The sequence below is a fragment of the Zonotrichia leucophrys genome, chromosome 13 (assembly GCF_028769735.1).
Source record: "Zonotrichia leucophrys gambelii isolate GWCS_2022_RI chromosome 13, RI_Zleu_2.0, whole genome shotgun sequence".
In the NCBI taxonomy this organism is placed as follows: domain Eukaryota; kingdom Metazoa; phylum Chordata; class Aves; order Passeriformes; family Passerellidae; genus Zonotrichia; species Zonotrichia leucophrys.
Window position 1 is genome coordinate 6,739,312 of NC_088183.1, and position 17,183 is coordinate 6,756,494.

The following is a 17,183-nucleotide window of genomic DNA, read 5'->3' on the forward strand; positions in this document are numbered from 1 at the left end:
GCCATGGGACAGAGGGGCCTGCTTGTGAGTAGGCTGATATCTTACAGCTTAGCATAGCCAGAGAGGTGGCCTGGGGAAGGGATGAGCCTTTGCTTGCCCAGCACTTAGGGAATCTGGTTGCCATTTCATTGTGCCTGTTTTTTCCCTTGGAGGATGGCCATTTCTCCAGCCCCAGGCCCAGACTGGTGGCTGGCTGGGTGCAGGTGTGCAGACAGTCACACATAGCAATAAAACCACCATGCTCAGCCCAAAGCTAATGCTGCTTTTCTTTTTCTGCCCCACATCTAGAGGCCAGCACCCTTTGGAGTGGTCGTGGCCAGGAGGCAAGGTGGATCCTGCTGGGAAGGAGGAGACTGAGCTGGTGGCCTCAGCAGCCCCCAGCAGCGGCCGGGCAATCCAAGAGGAAGAGTGTGAGGGGACCAGCACCAAGCCCTACTGCAAAGTGCTGCTGCTGCCAGAGGCACAGGCGAACCACACGGGTTACTACCGCTGCTACTACAAGTACATTGAGGCCAAAATCGAGGGCACCACAGCAGTCAGCACCTACGTGTTTGTGAGAGGTAAGAGCTGCCACTGCTGTGCACCTGCAGGCTGGGAGCCTCGGGGCAGCCAATGCACCAATGTAATATCTGAAAGATTCAACATCTCACTGTGCCTCCCAGGGCAGAGTGTGGCTGCTGCAGCCTGGGGAGGGGGCTGAGGGCTGGTTCCATGCAATTGCAAGGGACCAATATCCGTCCGTGGCGGCAGCGCCTGGGATTCAATTATGTCCCATCCCGGGGGCATCGCTCCAGCCAGGCTGGAATGCAGGAATTCAAGGAGAGAGAGCCTCGCCTCAGAGACACTCCAGCACTAAAAAAAGCACAGGAGTTATCTTCTGGGCAGCTTGGGGCTCCCTGAGGTGCTGGTGGCCAGGGGTGGTAGTGTTTCATAAAGCTGAGACTGAGAGGGAGAGGATGAGTGGTACAAACACTCCATGTGCAGCCTGTTCCCAGACCTGCTGCTGGCCTGAGCTGCTCCACAGTGACAGATCCAGATGCCCCTCTCCACATTGTGCAGGGGCAGCCCATGCAGGCAGGGTTATGAGGTGTATTTTGGCAGAGGAGGGATGTTCACCAGGCATGGGGCTGGACCCTCAGCTTAGGGAGTGGCTGCGGGGCCAATACTCAGCATCTCCGTGTCCCACGGGTTCCTCCTCTGTCCTCTCCCCCACTGCTCACAGCAGGCTCCAGCAAGATAAATGAACTCTGTCCCCTGGAAACAGTTGGCTGAGCTATTTCTCTTTCCGCCCCCATTTATTAGTTGGTGCAGTTGTCATGAGCCAGGCAGGTCATGACATATAAGATGCATTTTTCAGAAGTCCCAGGGCAAAGCCAATTTTGCCTCTGCAGCTATACAGAGAAAAATGCAGGGGCAAATCAGAAAAGCTGGGCAGCTGTTGGAGAGGAATTGAAGTCTATTTAGCAATTGCTTCCTCTTTCTGTGGGCTGTGCTGCCCACCCTAAAACAGGACAGAGCCTGCCTGGATTTCAGACATCTGTGAGTTGGACAGGGGTGTTCAGACACTCTAGAGGGCTATATCAGGACAGAGGCAGAGAGCTTCTTAAATGCACTGAAAATGAGTACAACCCCACCAACTCACATGCAGGAAGTGCTTTTGCAAGAACTGATTTTCTTTGTGATCCAACAAACATCACTTTGCCCCCTGATCCACCATCTCTCACCTCCAGCCTCTGCAGCTCAGGAGCTGCTGTTCTGTTTACCAAAGAGGGCACATGGTGCAGGTTGGGGGCAATAAATCCCACACTGTCAGGGCCCATGGGACTCACAGTGCCTGTGGACAGTGAGCGTGCAGCAGATCCTGCCAACAGCTCGCAGCACTGCTGTGCACATGGCTGCACAGCACATGTTCATACTCAGTCCAATCAGGCTGTCCCCTCTTAGGGTTATCAAGCATCTAGAAAACCTCAGAATCTGCCCTTCCAGACAGGCTTTCAGGCAAGAGAAGGGACATGTCAGGAGAATTCAGGCATATGGTAAGCACAGCCACTGCAGAACATTCAGATAAAGCCTGTTCCTGCTGAACTGGGCTGCAATGTGAGACTGTCCCTGGAGAGCTTGGAAGGGCTGATGTAAGTGTTGGGGATGTTTGGAGACAGGATGATCAGACCACAGGTTTATCCATCAAGCTCATTTCTCATGTTAAGGGCTTGGTGAAATTTCCAGAAACAGAATACCTGTGCTTGCTGGAAAAATGGGTTCTTCTGTATTTTACCTGCAATTCAGTGGTCAAATGAACTCTCCATGCATGTGTCTCCCTCCCATGCGTCTGGTTAGGTGTGTATTTTATTACAACTACAGATAGCTCTGTAGACACAGAATGCCTCATCAGGATAGGACAGGCTATGCACAGCCCACATCTCATAAAGCTTAGCCTGTATAAATAAAGAAGATGCTAAATTATTCCCATCCGACTCATTAAGGCAGTCTTAAGGAAATTTGTGATGTTGTCAGAGAGGGGAGTTAGTGCATGAATCACAAGCTCACTGGCAGCTGGACCAGCCCAGTAAATCAGTTCTTGACTGCCATCTGAACTTGAAGGGGACCTCAAAGTCTCTCACCTCTGACAGCTCTGCAGCTCCTCCTTCTCACATGCCCAGGGTTTGGGAGAGGAATGAGGAACTTCTTCACACTGGGAAACAAATCTGTGGTTTCAGAAGTCAGCAATCCTGTGGCAGCAAAAAAACCCCAGAAGATAAAGAAGAACTCTCTGGGCAATCCATGTTTTCTTAAGAGGTGACCAATACAGTTTCTTGAGTGTGGGTTGTTTCACCTACTCTGTAGAAAAAGTGCTCCACATAGAGGAGAGGCCTTTGCAGCATGACTATCACTGAAGCAGCAGCTTTACAGATCAAAAATGAAAGGTTTATGCACTTAACAGTGGGAACACTGGGTTGGATTGGGTTGAGCACAATGTGATGTGAACAACAGAATCCCCAAATGAGGATCATTTCCAAATTCAGCTTTGATTTGTCCCTTTAGATTGGTCTCTTTAGGGGTTGGGTATCAGAGGGAAAGAATCTCATATTGGACAAACAGTTGTCTTCATGCTACACTCCATTGAAATCAATGGTTTGGCTGAAACACAGGTGAATAAAACTAAATGTAGGCCATTGGGATAATTTGGTCTGATTTCAGTGTACCAAAAGCTGTAAAATCTCCCCTAGTAAGGACTCTGAGGCAGCTCAGTGTCTCCCAGATGCGGATCCATCACCCCCTTATAAAGCCCCCTTCTCCCACAGGGAAATTTCCATTAATAAAGCCAATCATGACCATGTGCTGGGCATTTGCAGAGGAGAGATGCTGGCAACACCAGCATTGAGACACCAGGAACCAGTCTCTATTCAGAGCATCCTGTGAGAGCAGGAATCCTGTGGAAAAGGGCAGGCAGGGACTGATAGTAAAGAATAAATCATCTGTCACTGAGGCCACCAAGCAGTCTCACAATTCCCTGTGTCTTCCAATTTTGTCTTCATCCCATTTACTCAGCCTGGGTCACTGCTCTGCACAGAGTTTGGTGTAACATCCCTAGCCTTGCCAAGTCATTTCATAATGGTTATTTCTGGGTGGTTTTGCTCTTCCTGTCAATATTTGTGCTTGCAGCAGTTGGGGGGCAGTGGGGTGGCAGCCCTGGAAAGCTCAGCTCGTGTGTTTATCTGCCTGCCGGGATTCTGCAGGATGACATCTGCATTCCAGAGCGCCGCGGATCACTTCCTCGCCCGGCAAGGTCGCGCTGCCAGCCCTGCGCGGGGACACAGCCACCAGCTGGGCAGGCGCCGAGCCCAGGACACCACACACTGCTCTCACAAAGGGTCAGGCTCAGGCACAGACCGTGAGGGCTGCAGGAAAGGGGAGGTCATTTCCCGCGCTGCCCAAATGTCACACAAGTGTCGCTGCGCTGGTGCCGTGTTTGGTGCGGAGGAGCCGGCTGGCTTTGCATTCCCATCTCCAGGTGTCTCCTCTGACCGTCACATGTGGCAGAACAGTTCAACACCACTCCCTCTGAAAAGCTTGTGCTGTGTTAAGGAAATTCAGAAAGCCTCCTTTTCTATTGGTGGTTGCCTTTTCCCTGTTTTTTTCTTCTTTTTTAGTAGTTGTTCTCTTTGTATCTTTTCTACAGATTTTGAACAGCCATTTATCAACAAGCCAGAGACTCTCCTCATCAGCAACAAGGAGAACACCTGGGTACCATGTCTCGTGTCCATCCCAGACCTTAACGTCACACTGACCTCGGTGAGAGCTCAGCTCCTGGGAGGCTCTGCACTGAGATGTATTGCATTTGTTCTGCATTTGTAATTGCCTGAGTGGAAGCATGACAGGCACTGCCAGGAAAGGAAAATGCATGGGATACATTTTCCATGGAAAGTACAAGCCACTGGCTTCCTTGTTTTATTTGCTGGTTGTCCAGTTCCCTTGGGCAGATCCCACGGGTTTCCTGCCAACCTTGCTTCTCTTCCCTGGAGCTCTATGAAACAAAACAAAACTTTGTTTTAAACCCGTTTCCCCACAGCATCCCCTGTTTGCCTCATCTCTGTGATCTACACCCCTCTAGGTGGTCAGCATCCCCACAAGGAAGGAGGCTGCAGGCGTGGGGCACATGACTAAAAACAGCTCTCTTATCAGTTTGCTTTTGCTTTTGCTTTCCCCCACCTCTTTTTTTTTTTTTTTTTTTACAATGCAAATACATCCTTCCAGGATGAGTGTTACTATTGTACAAAGGCCTCCAGGGACACTCTGGGGGCCAGGGGCCTTTCCCTTGCCCGGGAAGGACACTACCCAAGGTCAGCACTCATCCCAGTGGGGCTGATGTTTGGGACATCAGCATCAGTTTCCTTAGCTATCTCTAGAAATTTCCATTCCTGGAAGTCTCTGGCCCACTCTGCAGATGGGGAGGCTCATGGTGCAGGATGCAGCTCCTTGGGGTAGAGGGGAGGCCACGATTCCTAGATGGCAAACCCTTGGTGGGGCGAGGACAGGAGGCAGCACAGCATGGGGCTGCATCATTTCTTCCCACAAAAGGGATGTGTTAGCCAGCATAAAGCCTGGGAGGGGTGGAGTGGAAATGTTGTTACCCTCTGATTTCAGTTGGCAAAATGTTGATTTTTCCAGCAAAATTTCTTCATCCACCCTGACGGGAAAAGCACTTTCTGGGACAACAAGAAGGGAATGCAGGTACCCACACACTTGATCAGGGACTTATTGTATGTCCACTGTGAGACTGTAATCGACAAGAAGGTCTTCAAATCCAATTTCTTCATCATCCATATAGCAGGTGAATATTTGGGAAGGTTCAGGGGAGCAGTTTGGGTGGCTCTGAAGTCCACCAGTGTGGCTCATGAGATTGTTATGGTCCTCTCTAGCTACACAGACTCTGCGTGGTGCTTATATCTCTTCTACTGTGTATTGGACAGAGATACACCATGCAGCAGGAGGTCATTCCCAAACCTCCTGTAAATGCACAGTCTGAGTCAAAGAGTTAACTAGATCAGAAATCTCTTTTCATTCCCTCTTCTGCATCAGGGAGTCAGCTGTATGACATGCAGCTGTATCCCAAGAAAGCCATGGAGCTGCTAGTGGGAGAGAAGCTGGTCTTGAACTGCACAGTGCGGGCTGAGTTCGACTCTGGCGTCCAATTCCACTGGACTTACCCTGGCAAACAGGTACCAGCAAGCCAAGCAGCTCCCCATGCACTGAACTGTGGCCCTCTGAGTCACCCCCTCCTGACCCTTCATTGTTCTTCTTCACATCATTGGCAGGGCTCTGCTTCATACTCCTAACCATGCTATGCCCTGGACCTCTTGTCAGAGTGTTCTCCCATTTTTTTTTTCTCCTGCAGCAGAAGGCAGACAGAATGAAGACCCCTTTTCCTCACAGAAAGCTCCCTTCCTGCCAAGGTGTTACTGCTCTGGCGTTCTTGAGAAAACACTGGCTTCACTTTCACTAGTGCAAATCCAGAGCAAATTTGATAGGTTTAAAATGAACTATTCTAATCATAGAGCCCTTGTTACCAAGAGCCTGCAAAGTGGTCCCTTCCCCACTGTGTTTTCCCCCTCTTGTATCCTCTGGCTTTTTTGCATGGTGTGACAGGGGAGTCCCTTGAGAACACCACTCAGTTCATGGAGCTCCCAGCCTGGTTCCTGGGCTACAAGAGCAAACCATGCTAGAGATCTGAGCCCAGCCTCAGGCAGTCAGTACGCAGAACATGTGCCCTTCCACCCCTGAGGATGGCAGTGAGTTGTGCAGAAACCTGCCCAGGTAGAGGCAAGTACTGAGCATCAGGAACCACAGCTGTGAAGGGCCCATCCTCACAGCCTCATCCCACTGCTGTCTTTCATCCCCTTCTCTCTGTCACCTCCCACAGACGCAGCGAGCAGTGATCGACTCTGGGCGCCGGACCCTGCAGACATACACAGAGCTCTTCAGCAGCCTGACCCTTCACAATGTCAGCCAACAGGACCTGGGAAAGTACACCTGCACTGCCACCGGTGATGCCAAGATGCTGGAGGAGAGCACTGATGTCATTGTGCACGGTATGGCACTGCCAGTGCCCTGCAGAGCCACAGCCAGAGCCCAGCTGCAGCAGAGCCAACCCCTCAACCCCTCACTGCTTGGGCAGAGTGGCTCCTGAACCTCCCTCCACTCTGCTTTAGTGAAACCCAGCCCTCCTCCAGCCCCTCAGCCTCCTGTGTCCCAGCACCACTCTGGGAGCAGAGTCACATTCAGCAAAGTCCCAAAAGGGAGGGAGAGAGATGCCAACACCAAACTGGCCCAAATGCAGTGGAATGGCAGGACACACTCATCTTGCAGCCCTATGGCAAATGCAGTGCCCCTGTGGCATGGCTGGCCTGAGGGACACCAGCTGCTTTGGGTGGTCGTTTCTTGGCAGCAGAAACTCTCAGGGCAGCCCAGCCTTCCTGCATTCCCAATGGTTCCCATGAAGGAGACAGGAGCTGCCAGGATCTCAGCTGCATTGTCATAACACCCCCATGTCCTTGGTCGTTTCTGCTGGGCCCTGTGGAGAGCAGCAGAGCTTTGTGACACCCTGTCTCTTTGAGTTCTCCTCCATGGTCCCTTTTTTCCTTGCAGAAAAGCCCTTCATCACTGTGGAGTGGAGGAAGGGCCCAGTGATAGAAGCCACTGCAGGAGATGAAGCTGTGAAGCTGCCAGTGAAAGTTGTGGCTTATCCCACACCAGACTTCCAGTGGTAACTCACCTTTCTTAGCTTGAGCCACCATCTCCTTTCCTCTGTCAATTGGGGAAGCCTAGCCTGGCTTCCTTGCTAGGTCCCTCTGTCACCAAGATTGTCACAAATGTCACTTTTTTTCACCCATGGGGGCCATTTCTCCCATGTCCTGGCTCTCAGCTGCACAGCCTGGCTTGGCAGCTCTGCACAGTTCCCACAGGAGCTGTCCCTCTTGTCCCTCTGCTGTGGCAATCCTGCCCAGAGGAACAAGGTAGTGGGATGGGTTGTGCACCTCATCATGCTGCACTTCCATCAGAGCTGACTGGAGATGGGAGCTTTGCACCCACTCACTGCTCAGGCAGAGCTACAACACCCCCAACCCCACACACATCCATAGCACACAATGTGCAGACCCATCACCTGGTCCAGGGAAGGCCCAGGGGTCTCTCCAGAGAGGTCCTCAGTGCTAGCAAGGGGCACCTTGGCTGCACTCTTGTGGGGACCAGCAAACCCTTTGCCCAGCTGCCAGTGGGACACTTCCTCCCCATGGCTGCATTTTCTCTCTGCCTCCCTGCAGGTACAAGGATGGAAAGCTAATTCCCAAGCAATCTCAATCTTCAATGCAGATCAAGGATGTGTCGGAGCAGCATGCTGGGACTTACACGCTGGTTCTGAGGAACAGGCTGGCAGGGCTGGAGAAGCACATCAGCCTCCAGTTAATTGTCAATGGTAAGGGGGGGCTGGAGCTGGGGGAGAGTGCTGAGCCCGTGGTCCCAACCTTTGGGCTGCTCCAAGACCAAGTCCCATTGCTGTCTTAAAGCAGTTGCTACCTACACCACCTCTTCCTCCCCCATGGCACAATTTTGTTCCTGGCTCCCTCACTTTGGGCAGGATATGTCATTGCTCAGGGACCACTTCCCAACTGCAGCTGGAGATGCTGCTGAGGGTGACCCTGACTGATGTGGACTTGAGAGCAGGGCAGCTGCCACACAGATAAAGTCTTGATTGGAGTAGTTCCTGTGGGTGGGAAGTCCCTATGGAGTTTTCCCACAGCTGGTCCCAGTCATGCAGGAAACAGATGCCATCTAAAAAAGTGCTAGAAGGGCACTGCTGCCTGGAGATGTGTCTCCAGCAGGCTCTGTGGCCCTGTGCTTTGAGCCCTGCAGCATCCAGACAGTTCCACTCACCAGAGAAGGGAGAAACTACGTCCCTTGAATCTGCTGTGCCTGGCAGGCCTGAGCTGCCCTGAGAGCCAGAGCTGTAGTGCCCAGGCTGTCCATAAACGGGCCTGGGGAGGGCTGTGCCAGGCCTGGGGATGCAGTGCCTGAGCCTGCAGCTGCTCACAGTGTCACTCTGATCCTTGCAGTTCCTCCACGTATCCATGAGAAGGAGGCCTCTTCCCCAAGCATCTACTCCAAGAGGAGCCCCCAGGCTCTCACCTGCACTGTCTATGGCATCCCAGCACCAGAGGTGATCCAGTGGCAGTGGAGGCCATGGATGCCCTGTCGGATGTTCTCCCGGCGCAGCCTGTAAGTGCCATTTCCTCCAACACTTGTGTCTTGTCAGGCCACCCTCGTGGTGCTATGGGCTTCTTGTGACCATGGCTGTGCCCCCAACCATGTCTCACTTTTGCTCTCCCACCCACAACATGGCACCTTGTGGGAAGGCAGAGTGTCTCCAACACTTGTTATCCATGTGGCAGTTTTGCCCAGGCTGGCTGGTCCCAGACACCCACAGTTTGCACAGCATCCTCTGCATCCTCAGTCACCTGCATCTGTCAGTGGATGTCCATGGCCCAGCCACACCTCACAGCACCTACAATGAAACCACTGATCACTGTGCTAATGGGGAAACTGAGGCAGATTGCAGGAGGAATTGTCACAGCCCCTTGGTAAGACCTCAGGACAGCAGCTGGGGTTCACACCAATCCTGCCCTGAGGTCCCTGTGGTTTTTCTGTCCTTTCTCTTCTCCTGGGAAGCAAAAGTGCTCATAGGCAGCTGCTGCTTGTGGGGAAGAATTGCTGAATCCTGGGGCAGTGCCAGATCTTTGCCAGCTGCTGGGATGATTTGCCAGCAGGGCAATAGGCAGGCAGGAAGGGTGCATGCCCACAGCCTGTGCCCTGGGAAGCTGAGGCAGCATCAGGCAGGGCTGCAGGGGCATTTTTAATGACAGTCTCACTGGAAGAAGGAAAAGGATGCTGGGGAGTCATAGCCAGAGCAGTCAGGGTGGAGGACATCAGGGTGCCTGGAGGAAGCCAGGTCCTGCAGCTCTGTGCAGGCTTTTGCCAAGCCAGGGACACCAGAGTTTCCATTGCATGCAAGTGCACTGTGGCCCTCTCAGGAAGCAGAGGGGCCCATGAATTATGAGCACTGTCTCCCAAGGCCACCATATTTCTGCCTAGCACAACTCCAGAGGATGCAGGAGGCTTCTTTCTAGCTTCCTGTTGTTTACACAGCTCACCAGCGTGTTTGCCCCGCCAAGTGCTCTGTCCCACACTGCCAGCACACACCTTTGCTACAGCTCCTGGGACCTCAGCTCCCCTCTGCTTCCCTGTCACTCAAAGCCTCTCCCTTCTATCCCAACACACACTTTTGGGCACATCCTCCCACCTTCCACCCCAACCCATGTTTCAAAAGCACCCTGCAGGCTGCAGCACCCCAGGTCCCTGACAGATTTGGCCACATCTCCCCACCCATCTGTCTCAGCCTGAAGAGGTGCCATCATTCCCCTATGAGACACCAGCAGCACCTCTGTCTGGGGAGGTCTCTCTCCTGGCTTTTGTTAAATTGGGGGCAGCAGGAGCACCCCTGGGTGCTGTGCCCTTGGGTGTTACCCCACCTGCTCTCCAGGCCAGCACCAGCCAGTGGCAGCCTTGACTCTCAGTCCCAGCAGGGCTTTAAGGCCTTGGTGCTGAGCAAAATGACATCAAGAGTTGTTCATGGCACACATGAATCAATTTCACCCCTGCCTTTCTCCACCCTTAGCAAGGAAAGATGAAGCCCCAGGCCTGCAGGTGAAGACACTGCTCCTGACACCTGTATCTGCTCCCTACCTCAGTTTTCACACCTACAAGTTTCTGCCTTACTGGTGGTTGCAAGGCACCCTTATAAAGCACATCAGAATTGTATGACTGAAAGACCCTGAAATTTTGCAGAGTTATAGGACGGGGCCATCAGTTCTTGCACACAAAGATGCTTTTGCTGTCTTTTTCCCAGTTAACTTTCTCTCTGTCTCTCTCCTCTTTCCCCTGCTCATCCGTGGCTGCTGGATTAGCAACAGCAGGCACCGGGCAGCAAGGCGCCACCAGAGGGACCGGATGCCCGAGTGCAAGGACTGGAAAGATGTGTCACAGCAGGACGCCGTGAACCCCATCGAGAGCATTGACACCTGGGTGGAGTTCGTGGAGGGGCGGAACAAGGTGAGGCTGCATCCCAAACCCATCCTGGGACAGGGAGCTGGAGACTGGCACGGGACTCCTTTGCAATCAGCCAGGAAAAGTGGCCTGGAAAGGGGCCTGGCACAGACAGATTTGGGGAGGGCTTCACACCTCTGCTTCTAAAGTAAACCATCAGTGGCAGTTCCGGGGCGAGGGAGAGCTGTCATCTTTGAAAAATTACCCTGTGTCCAGAGAGGCCCCCACTGGGGCTGGCTGCACAGGAGGGATTTCATGGATTGCCACTGAACACAGGGCATCCAGCTAGGGAAAACTGGAACAGGTGCTGTGGGGGTCTCATGGCCTTTTCTGAGTATTTTGCATGAGCTCTTCTGTAAAAACCAAGCCCTGCAGAGCATCCTGGGCAAGAAATCAAGAATCACAGACTGCCCAGGAAATCTCTGGCCTTGGGAAGGTGCCTGTGTCTGGTGGGGCATTTCATCCAGCTGTGCCCATCCTGGTGGCATGAGGGTGGTTTGGAGAGGCTGGCATCCATCTGCTGCAGCTTTGTGAGCGGGAGCAATGTGTGCTCCACAAAGCCACTTCTCCATCACAGCATTTCCTCTCTGGAAGGAACATGTCTCCCTCACTGCAGTGTGTGACCTGCTTGCTGCCTGCTTCTCTCAGTCTCCCGGGTAGCCAGGAGTGTGAGGTCTGTGCCATGACGAGGTTCCTGTCCCCACTGGTGTCGGGCACCAGCCGCTCACAGAGGGATGCAGAACAAACAAATGGGCCCCTGCTTCCGAAAGTCACTTCCTGTTTTCCTACACACCTCTAAAGGCACTTCCCGTCCCCTGGCCTGGCCGGGAGTTCATCACTCTGCCAAAAGGGTGGCAGGGGCAGATGATTCTCCTCCCAGAGCAGCTGAAGGGAGGTTGAGGGATTGATGTTCCCCAGGGACGGAAGCAGGGGTGGGGGGAGCTCTTGGGTAAGAAGCCCCCACTATGGATGTGACACTTTTATTGGTCCTTTCTGATCTTCCCCTATTTTCCCCATTTTCTTCCTTCTATTCCTCAGCTGTGTCCTTCTCATTCCATCTGTTTGGTTGTAACTGTCCTTAGGTTGTGCATCCCCACAGATGTGCAAGAGCTTTGGGAGAAAAGAGCTGTTCCATTCACAGTGGGATGCTCCATCCTAAAATCTGCTTTCCCTCTCTCTCCTTGTCCTTTCTGCCTGTCTTCTCTCACCATCCTCCTGGTTTTTATTCCATCTGTAAAGGCCAGAATGAGCCACAGGATACGCAGTGCACAGTCATGCACTGCAAGCAGCAGGATGATGTCAGATCAAGAAACCCCAAGTCAAACATAACACTGCAGATTAGAAGGAAAATCCCCAAGAAACAGGAAAGGCAGCACACAAAAGTGCCAGCAACAGGGTCACTCTGGTTGTATGAATAACCCCAAGAAACGGAAAAGGCAATGGACAAAAGTACCAGTAATAAAGTCACTTCTGCTGTGTTGAGTATGCACTGAATGAATGGCTGTTCCTTCTGGTTAACACAACCTCAATACATTGCCCCTCAGAACGGAAATGCTTCCCAGTCTATGGGATTATGGGATGTAAAGGCAAAGAAATTTCCCTGTAGGAGCATGTTAATTTTGCATTTTAAACACCATCTCATTAAAGGGAGTTTTTAACTTGTCATTTAAACTGGAGCCTCAAACTGCAAGTCTCCTCTAAGGGGAGTGCTTGCAACACTTTTGGTAGCTCACATATGTGCAGTGTGAGCCAGGAGGAGGAGGAGAGCAGCTTTATTCCCCAGCTGCTTTTCTTGGCTAATTTGGAGGCAGCGTCCCCTGGGTCCATGCTCCCAGGATGGCAGCCTGGCTGTTTGCCCAATCTTAGTCATGTCTTGCTGGAGGGAGAGAGGAGGAAGCTTTTAGGACCGTGTCTATGTACACTTGGAATTCAATGAAAGATGACAGCTCTTTCTGAAGGGATGAGAGCTGGGATATTTTCACAGGTTTGATTTCTCCTTATGAATAAAAGGAGTGCTTGCAAGTCTGTAAGTACCTGTAAATTCCACTGAACGCTGTGGGACACTAAGTAGTCACTTAACTGCAGAGGGAATCAAAGCCCTGGTGTCCTTTCCCTTTATTCCCACTGTTATAAATAAAGCTTGGCAGGAGCTTAACCATCCCCTCAGCTCTGTATCCTGTTACTGTCCCCCTTGCTGAGCACTGTCCCCATTGTGACCCCAGGGGCTTAATAAGAAATTTGCTCCTATGGAGAGGCATCTATGCTGACTGGGCTCTGTGAAAAGATGCAGAGATTGGGAATAAAATAATGTTATTATTGGTAGAGCCAACAGATAAAGCTTGAAATGCACAAAGGGCTGTAGGATAAGGGTCTTGTTTTGCATAACCCTTTCCTAGGGTTATGCAACAACAGCTATTGGGGGCTTTGCTACCTGCCAGAGAGCAGCAGTGATTCTACTTCTCTTCCCTGTTCTCTTCCTAACTCTTCCTTATGTTCTGTTCCCCCATCAGACAGTCAGCAAACTGGCCATCCAGGAGGCCAACGTCTCAGCCATGTACAAGTGTATTGCCTCTAATAAAGTGGGTCGAGACGAGCGGCTGATCTACTTTTACGTGACCAGTGAGTACTGTAAAATGCTCCCCATCTGCACCAGCCCAGCTCTCTGCTTGAAATAGGCAGGTCCCTAAAGCTGTCAGGTCCTGCCATTCACAGTTAGGATCTTCAACAATCCAGCAGGAAAGTAGGGCTAACCCAGAGCTCTGCTGGGTGGCAAAAGCCTGAAGCCCTGGCAGCAGATAGCACAGGCAGAGTTTGGCAGGCAGACCTGGGAATGAGCCAGCACTGCCTGTGCCTGGGTCCTGAAGCAGCCCTGGCAGGTCCTGGGCAGGTCCTGGGCTGGGGACATCCCACTGGCTCAGGCCCAAGGGGCTCCCTGGGCTGGGGATGTGTCTGGTCCAAGAGCATCCTCTAGTGGCACCGCTCGACCTATCCCAGGCCAGGTCCCGCTGCCTCAGCCCCCGGCAGGGATCCCACGGGATTCTGGTGATGGAGGAAGCTGAGTTTGTAGGAACCAGAGCCCCGCGGTGCTGGAGTCATGGCCCATAGGGGGCTGCATGAGCCTTCTGCCAGTGGTACCCAGTCCTGGCGGAAGCCTGTCCCTGTCTGCTGAGAAAGGGAGCCCAGCAAGGGCACTGCAAGACCTTATCCTATAGAGTGAGAATTCCATAATAAAATTCCCAGCCCAGAAGGAATGGCCCTTGTGATAGTACCTGTGCTGTCAGGGCCACCAGCTGTTGCGAAGCAAGATGAACACCTTCAGTCACCACTTCAGTAATGCTCTCTGCATTGCTGCGCAGGCTGCTGTGTCACTGCCTGCACATGTGAAGGTGGGCATGTGTGCAAACCAGAATGCTGCAGCTGAGCTGGGAGCAGTAACAGCCTAATTCAGACCTCCCTGGCTTGTTTCATTTGTGACCCCATCTTAATTTCACCCTGGGACTTGAGCATATCCCCTGGCACTCGCTGGGCGTAAGCTGTGATTGCCAGCAGTTTGCACGTCACAGTTCTGGGCTACAGTGGTTTCCTTTACCCTGAGGACAGGCGGATCTCTGAGAGCTGAGCCCAAGGAGACAATTTCATTGTGTCTGGCAGCTCAGCCATGAAAACTCATTCACATGTTCATTTCCTTCCTGAAAGCCATTCCAGATGGGTTCGAGATTGAGTCCCAGCCCTCGGAAGAGCCCATAGAGGGGCAGGACCTACAGCTGAGCTGCAATGCAGACAACTACACCTATGAGAACCTGCAGTGGTATCGGCTGAACCTCTCCAAGCTCCACGATGAAGAGGGCAACCCCCTGGTGCTGGACTGTAAGAACGTCCACCACTATGCCACCAAGATGCAGGGGGAGCTGCGCTTCCAGCCCGACTCCAACGATGCAACCTTGCTGCTCACCATCCCCAACATCTCCCTGGATGAGGAGGGAGATTATGTGTGTGAGGTGCAGAACAGGAAGACCCGGGAGAAACACTGCCACAAGAAATACATCTCTGTGCAGGGTGAGGGTCCACAGGGCTGGCGGGAGTGACAGGAGAGCTGGTGCTCTTGCTGCCATCAGCTTCCCAGGCCATTCCCAGGGGAAGCCACACAAGCAAGCTAAACTCAAGGTGGCAAAGGCAGGGCACATGGGTTCTCAAGACACCCTTCAGCAGGGGTCAGAGACCCAAAGGCCCCCAGGAACACAGATATTCTCTTGATCAATCAGTTTCCCGTTTTCCCCTCCTCCTCTTTGTGCTGCTCCTCCAGCCCTGGAGATCCCCCGCCTCAAGCAGAACCTGACAGACATTTGGGTGAACGTCAGCGACTCCATTGAGATGCGCTGTAAAGTGGACGGCAACCACGTTCCTGAAATCAGCTGGTACAAAGACGAGAAACTGGTGCAAGAAGTGTCAGGTACAGTGGGCTGGGGGTGGATCACAGTCAGGGCAGTTTGTACAGCAGCTGGAGAGCTGAACACTGCTGGGTTCTGGGACTTGCTGTCCCCAGATAAAGGCACCCGTACTCTGAATCAGCCAGAGCCTGGTTTTAATCACATTCTGTCCTAATTTGATGCAGTCTCACTGGCCAAGTCTATGCCCTAGGGCCCAGCTCAACACTGTCTGTGCTTGTGCACATTCAGCTGGAGAGCAGGGAGAGAGAAATCATTCATGTTCTTACTCTCAGCCCAGTGCCTGGTGTCTCTGATTGTGCAGGGACTGACCCAGATCTCATGGAAGGGACATACGAAGGATCCAGGCACATTGCAGAGGGAAAGGAACAGGTTCTGAGGGTGAAGCAGAACTTGATACACCAACTGGACTGCCTGGGCACTGTCCCTATATTCAGCATGTTCAGTGGGGGATTTGTAACCCCCATACACTGCCTGGGGAGAGGCCCTCCAGGGTTTTTCTGGGGCCATCGAGAGAAGAGTCTCTACCAGCTGGTGTGATGTCATTCTGCCATCTAAAATGAATCAGCCAAAAAATGCTCATGGACTTGAGCCTGAGTCCAGTGCACTAATCTTCCCTCCCTGTCAGTGACCATGACAACCCTCTGTGCCTTACAGGGATCGACCTGGCAGACTTCAACCAGAGGCTGAGCATCCAGAGGGTGAGGGAGGAGGATGCTGGGCTCTACCTGTGCAGCGTCTGCAATGCTAAGGGCTGTGTGAACTCCTCAGCCAGCGTGTCCGTGGAAGGTACCAGCAGCCACAGTACCCCTGGGGATGTGAAGGGGTGGAACAGGAGTTATGGCCATGCTCCCATGCCTCTTCCCTGTGACAGTGGGAGGCAGTGAAAGCCCCCTGCCCTCGCTGGTGGCATGATGCTCTCACAGGAGGATCTGTAGTCCAGAGCATGTTTAGCTCAGGCAAACATGTCTCCAGTCACCCCACATCCTGATGCAGGCCATAAGGAATGGCTGAGCATAGAATGGGAATCTCTGAAGCTGTGATTGCCTTTCCATCCCATAGGCTCTGATGACAGGACCAATGTAGAGATTGTCATCCTGATTGGCACTGGAGTTATTGCTGTTTTCTTCTGGATCTTACTTATTCTCATCTTCTGCAACATCAAAAGGGTACGTGACTGTTGCTGCCCCAGGCAGGGAGGGTGGCATATCAGGGTTTGGGGCAACACCAGTGCTGTAATGTGGGGCTGCATGAGAGCACCTGCTAAAAGGAGGTGATTGAGTGATGCTTCCAGTGCTCTCACTGCCAAGGACAGGGTGAGTAAGGGCTGAGGTAAAGGAGGTGATGGGGAATGGCCTTTGCTTGAGAGGGTAGGAGGTCAAGGCAGACAAAGAATCCAAATCCCATCTGGGAGTCAGCACCCAGGGCAAGGAGGGCACTTCCTCACCCTTGGTGTTGGCTGGTTCCTGCAGCCAGCCCACGCAGACATCAAGACAGGCTACCTGTCCATCATCATGGACCCTGGCGAGGTGCCCTTGGAGGAGCAGTGCGAGTACCTGCCCTATGATTCCAGCAAGTGGGAGTTCCCTCGAGACCGCCTGCGCCTGGGTGAGCCAGACCCTCCCTCCCCCTGCACACTGCAGCCAGGGCTTCCCACCAGCCCTACAAACTCACCCTTCTTAACACACCTCTGTGCATTTCATGCCTTCTCTCTGCCTCAGGCTTCCCATCCTGTTCCCCAGGCTGTCCCTAAAGCCCAGCTGTGCCTGGGAAATCCCTTTAGGACTGGCTGTAGACAGTCTGAGCCAACTGTTATCCCAGACTTCCTTATATACCTTAGTGTATCCACACAGGTATTACTGAAAACAGAATACCTTTGGGCATGGTTTAAAACACATCCTCATATTTTCCAAGTGGGAGTCTGGACAGAACAGCCCAGTTTACATCAGGTACCCCAAGTTCAGGACCAGGATTGCGTCCATTATTGTCCTCATGTTGGGACACCTACCTGCAGCCTCTTCCCTTTACAGGGCAGCAGGCTACCTTTGAGGCACACAGCAGTGACATTAGTCCTGGCTGCTG

General features: G+C 52.7%; 1 protein-coding gene across 2 annotated transcripts in view; it reads left to right on the forward strand.

Moving 5' to 3' along the window:
• The window catches only part of FLT4 (fms related receptor tyrosine kinase 4), a 57,075-nt gene that overhangs the window by 26,699 nt on the left and 13,193 nt on the right, over positions 1-17,183 (forward strand). For both annotated transcript variants that reach the window (XM_064724945.1, XM_064724946.1), the window contains exons 3-17: positions 289-560; positions 4,181-4,293; positions 5,170-5,332; positions 5,581-5,720; positions 6,422-6,590; positions 7,147-7,264; positions 7,821-7,972; positions 8,610-8,772; positions 10,518-10,662; positions 13,167-13,275; positions 14,353-14,712; positions 14,960-15,106; positions 15,759-15,890; positions 16,164-16,270; positions 16,574-16,709. In XM_064724945.1, the coding sequence (XP_064581015.1) occupies positions 289-560; positions 4,181-4,293; positions 5,170-5,332; positions 5,581-5,720; positions 6,422-6,590; positions 7,147-7,264; positions 7,821-7,972; positions 8,610-8,772; positions 10,518-10,662; positions 13,167-13,275; positions 14,353-14,712; positions 14,960-15,106; positions 15,759-15,890; positions 16,164-16,270; positions 16,574-16,709 (2,426 nt within the window). The remainder of the gene's footprint in view (positions 1-288; positions 561-4,180; positions 4,294-5,169; positions 5,333-5,580; positions 5,721-6,421; positions 6,591-7,146; positions 7,265-7,820; positions 7,973-8,609; positions 8,773-10,517; positions 10,663-13,166; positions 13,276-14,352; positions 14,713-14,959; positions 15,107-15,758; positions 15,891-16,163; positions 16,271-16,573; positions 16,710-17,183) is intronic.